The sequence below is a fragment of the Penaeus japonicus genome, unplaced genomic scaffold (assembly GCF_977035675.1).
Source record: "Penaeus japonicus unplaced genomic scaffold, GWHDUDI00000001_assembly GWHDUDI00000002, whole genome shotgun sequence".
NCBI classification, from domain to species: domain Eukaryota; kingdom Metazoa; phylum Arthropoda; class Malacostraca; order Decapoda; family Penaeidae; genus Penaeus; species Penaeus japonicus.
Window position 1 is genome coordinate 6,465,781 of NW_028234404.1, and position 4,370 is coordinate 6,470,150.

The 4,370-nt window shown below is 36.8% G+C and overlaps 1 protein-coding gene across 7 annotated transcripts in view; it reads right to left on the reverse strand.

The window, feature by feature from the left end:
* Positions 1–468: 468 nt before the first annotated feature.
* Positions 469–4,370, reverse strand: part of LOC122252388 (uncharacterized) — a 14,693-nt gene continuing 10,791 nt past the window's right edge. For 2 of the 7 annotated variants that reach the window (XM_086546191.1, XM_043014854.2), the window contains 6 exons: positions 4,268–4,360; positions 3,913–3,998; positions 3,465–3,592; positions 2,509–2,665; positions 2,008–2,153; positions 469–1,542 (listed from right to left, as the gene is read on the reverse strand). In XM_086546191.1, the coding sequence (XP_086402317.1) occupies positions 1,363–1,542; positions 2,008–2,153; positions 2,509–2,665; positions 3,465–3,592; positions 3,913–3,998; positions 4,268–4,360 (790 nt within the window). In that variant the 3' untranslated portion in view covers positions 469–1,362. Of the gene's footprint in view, positions 1,543–2,007; positions 2,154–2,508; positions 2,669–3,464; positions 3,593–3,912; positions 4,002–4,267; positions 4,361–4,370 lie in introns of all 7 variants that reach the window. The other 5 variants (XM_086546188.1, XM_043014852.2, XM_086546182.1 and 2 more) reach the window with 3 other exon arrangements.

The following is a 4,370-nucleotide window of genomic DNA, read 5'->3' on the forward strand; positions in this document are numbered from 1 at the left end:
CGATTATGAAGTGTCTTTTACTTATAAATATAACATTTGGAGAGATGAGCAATTTGCCACATTGATGGATAATTTAACGTGTTCTTCTTCGTTTTCTCGTCTTTTGTTGCCTTTCCTTTTTAATTTTTAATGTGCTTGAGAGAGAGATAGAGAGCTCAGCCCTCTTTTTTTTTTATTTTTACAGAAGAGGTTGCGAGTTCTCGTATTTTTTTCCTTATTAAGAGCCAAATTGCTGTTCTCATCTCAAATGTTGTTAGTATTTCCGAAGAGGTGCTACATGATCTATATTTTTTATTGTTCTTGTTGCTTGAACTAGTGTACAGTTAATATATTTTGTACTGGTTGTACATTTCTCATATAATTTATTGTAAGTTATACATTAAATAAGAGTAAAAGAAAAATAAATAGAGTTTCATTACAAAGAGGTATATATAGAAATATAGAAAAAAAATAAGGGGAGAAAAAATCTTTCTTTTTTTTTAATAAATTTTCTTTTATATGCCAACCATACAGTATCACCTCAAATATTTCCAAGGACTGGTAAAAAAAATTATATATCTCAAATAAATGATACACAAATTTCTTTTCATTGTGAACCATAAAATATTACAAGAATGAAACTGATAAATAGAGATAAATAAAATAAGAAAAGAGAGAAAAGAACTAGAATGATCACAGTCCTTAGTCTATGTTCACAAATGGAATGTTTATCTGATTTATAAACTCTATAGAATTCTCTGGGAAATGACAATATTACTTCTGTACACATACAGGCACTTACTCCCACTCTAAAAATGATACAGTATCATACATACATATACAATACACAACACATATTTATATCAATCTGTGTATATATATATAATGAAAGAGATGGAGATAATACATATACATGGTGGTTATTCTACAAGACTAGACAATGTTGAGTCCTTATATAAAATATATACACAAAATAAATCTTCGAAACATGCTTTTCCTACAATGTTCTTTTATCATGTTAATGCCTAGGTTTTTTTGGTTTCTTCGTCTCGGCAAAAAATACTATTTAACATCAACACAACAAATGCAAGCCCGGTGAAGCTTTTGTTCATGTCAGTTCGTGCAGAAGAAGAAATGTCATGTATCTTTAATTACATTGCACTTTTGAAGAGAGAGAAAAAAAATAAATAAAATATTTAAAGATGGATGTATAAGTAGAGAGAGTAAGAAGAGTAAAACATTTGGACAAAGACAGAAAAGCGAGAGAAGAAAACAATATAAAAATAGAACATAAGAGAATGGAAAACCACCGACGCATATACGCTGGGGCTCGACGTCCATCCTAGCCGCCTGCCTTCCTTCCTTCCTTCCCCCAGAGGCCTCTCACAGGAGCGTGACGGGCGTGAGCGAGGGGAGGAGGAGGTCGACGCAATTGAGCCACAGGTTGGCGCAAGGGGGGTGGTAGGAGTGGCCCCCATAGGTGAGCTTGCTCCCGCCCCCCGACAGGCAGACCCCGCAAACCTCGCTCTCGCTCATCTGGTTGTCTCTCTCGTTGCCCTCCATCTGTGGGTCGAGCAAGAGGGTGAGGGTTGAGGGTCTTGAGGTCCAGTAGGAGTAATTTATATATGCAGTTGTGAATGCTAGAAAATGCTAGAGTGTAATGTATTCAAATGGTGATACTTGGTTCTTACATTTTTTTTAATTACTGGGTAACTTCAGAAAAAGCAAAACACAACAAAACAAAAACTTGGCAAAACTATCACTAAAACAGATAAAGATATCATCAAAATATATGAAGGTTTACAATTTTTGTGTTTACAAAGACATTTTAACATATGACAGTAAAATGAAGAAGTGAATTTGCCTTTACCAAACCAAATGGTAATCGTTAATATAAAAGCAAGCCCTCACAGCTTAGATGTCCGTTCAATGAATATTCCCACCACATAACCCCCCCCCCCTGCCCCCAATACCAACAAAATCATCAACCTCTTCAATGAAATCCTACACACTAACACATCAACTGACCTTGGGTATACTAACATCTGCAGACACCTTGACTTCCTCCCAGAGACTCTTGGCTTGCGTCAACAGCTCGTCTACTTTCGTGCTGGTTGTGACCTGTTGGCTGGAGGAGGTGATCCGCTCGCACACGAACCATACCTCTTGAAGATCTTTTGGAGTAGGAGGGAAGTGGTGATGATTCGGGGGTAATAATAAGAGATCTGGTGTCGACTGGTTGAAGCCTGGGATTTTCTTCCAGTGTTTTGAGGTTAAATTCAATCTTGTCTCATTCTATTTGATTAACAAATGATCAATTCTCTAAAATGCATTTCATGCTCCTTATATCAAGCAAAATATTCTTACAAAGTTAAGAATAAACAAAGAAGTGTGAGAGAAAGAGAGACTCTAATGAATAAAAAAATAACTTCAAATATCTACAAAATATAATAACAAAATAAATGAAAAATCAACAAATTGAAAATCAAACAAAAAGACAGTGAACAACACGCAAAAGGTAAAACTTACTGGCTAAATAATCCTGCATTTGACTGGTTGCCAAGACCTGAGATTTGAGCTTCGGATCGGACAGGTTACCGAGGATCTCCTTTGCCTGCTCCATGAGTCTTATGCTACCCTCCAAGCACCTCTGCCATGACCCCGTGTGGGCCTCATCGTATGTGTTCTGCTGGGAGGAAGTGAAGATATGGAGGGGTGAATTTTTACTCAATCATGGTAGGACTTTCCCTGTTAGGAATTCTACAGGGCTGTTTATTTTACCTTACTTGCAGGAGGAAAGTATATCCATGAATTTTATCTTGAGAACAGTATAGGTTCTGCTCAACAGGAAAAAAAAAAGGTGTGGGTACAAGTTAATGCTTGATTATCTCAGGAATTCAGCTCGACTTTTTGCTTGATCTACCTTAAATTTCCTCAAGCATTTGGAATGTCTGCTGCAATCTGCACTACCCAACTACATGAGAAAACTGATTCATTACTTGTAGTGTGTTCCATACATTAACCTTATTAAAAAAAATACAGTCCAATGCCAGTATCTAAGGAACTAGGTGGGCTGGCTAAGAGCATTCTATATCTTAATCCTATGATTCTATTTGCAGGCAATGATGATCTGTAAACTTCCTGAAGGCTTGTTAAAAATTGTTTTGCAGTTATGACATAATTGAAACCACTGCGATACCAAGTGTGTGGTATTGCAGTTATAATGTAACCAAAATGGGAGGCTCAGGAACCGTGGCTTAACCTGGGTTTAACAGAAACTAGGAAGATGATTATCCTGTACATAATTTACAGTCACAAGAAACTATACAACACTTCCAAAATACACCAAATTCTGCAAACCTTCAAACGAAATGGCATCAAAGTACAGAACTCAATTCATTCATACTATTAAATTTTTTGTTTTTATAAGCAAGACAAGACCAACTTGTGAACTCAAGAGGTCTATTATCCCAGAACTTGCTCACCTTGCTTGCTTCCTCCCTAATAATGCTGTACTTGTCTACCAGTCCACTGCCAAAGGAGTCCAGGACGTTGTTTTGAGCAGCAGAGGGACTCGTGGCACCATTTCCAAAGGTGTTCCCGAGGGTAAGGTCTGAAGGTTGAGGGAAAACGGATATAAAATCTGCGTAATATGTGAAGAAGACTTTTTATTTATTTTTCTATTATCTTTATTTTGTAGTTGGTAGGCTTTCATTCTAAAATATACATGGCAAAATCAGGGCAAAAATATAAAACACTCAAAATCACAATTTCAAAACATGTACCACATAAATCTTATAGAAAAAGAACAAAATACATGAAGGTGGCCAAGTCATACAAGAAAAAATGATAATAGAATTAATATAAAAGTATAATATAAAAAGAAATAAAAATAATTAAACCCGTTCAGAGTCAACAAAATCCCCTACTTACTGGAATTGCTGTTGGAGTTCCCGTCCTGAGCCATCCCAGAGTCCAAGGTGAGGCTTCGTAGTTGGTCCTCCACACAAGTCTCATTCCTGCTAAGAACATTTCATTCAACCAAATTATAAAGCCTTTGTCTTTTCTACTTTTCTTTCCTTCTTTTTTTAATCCTGAACTGTGATAGCATTTAGATTCTGGAGGTTTCCATTTCTACTGGCAACATGCAATGCAAAGAATATATATAATTTCTATACATAAACAAAACCCATCAATCTTTGCTCCTCCCCACCCACCCCAATTCCTAATCTAGTCAATAATAACACCAACTCATCCATAAGTTTACAAGAACCTCCTCTACACTGACCTCGCTTGAGAGAAGAGATCAGGCGACTGTCCTGAACCGGGGAACTCAGAGGACTGGAGACCGACAGTCATCTCCAAGCCTGGCAGTTCCAAGCTGAAAACAA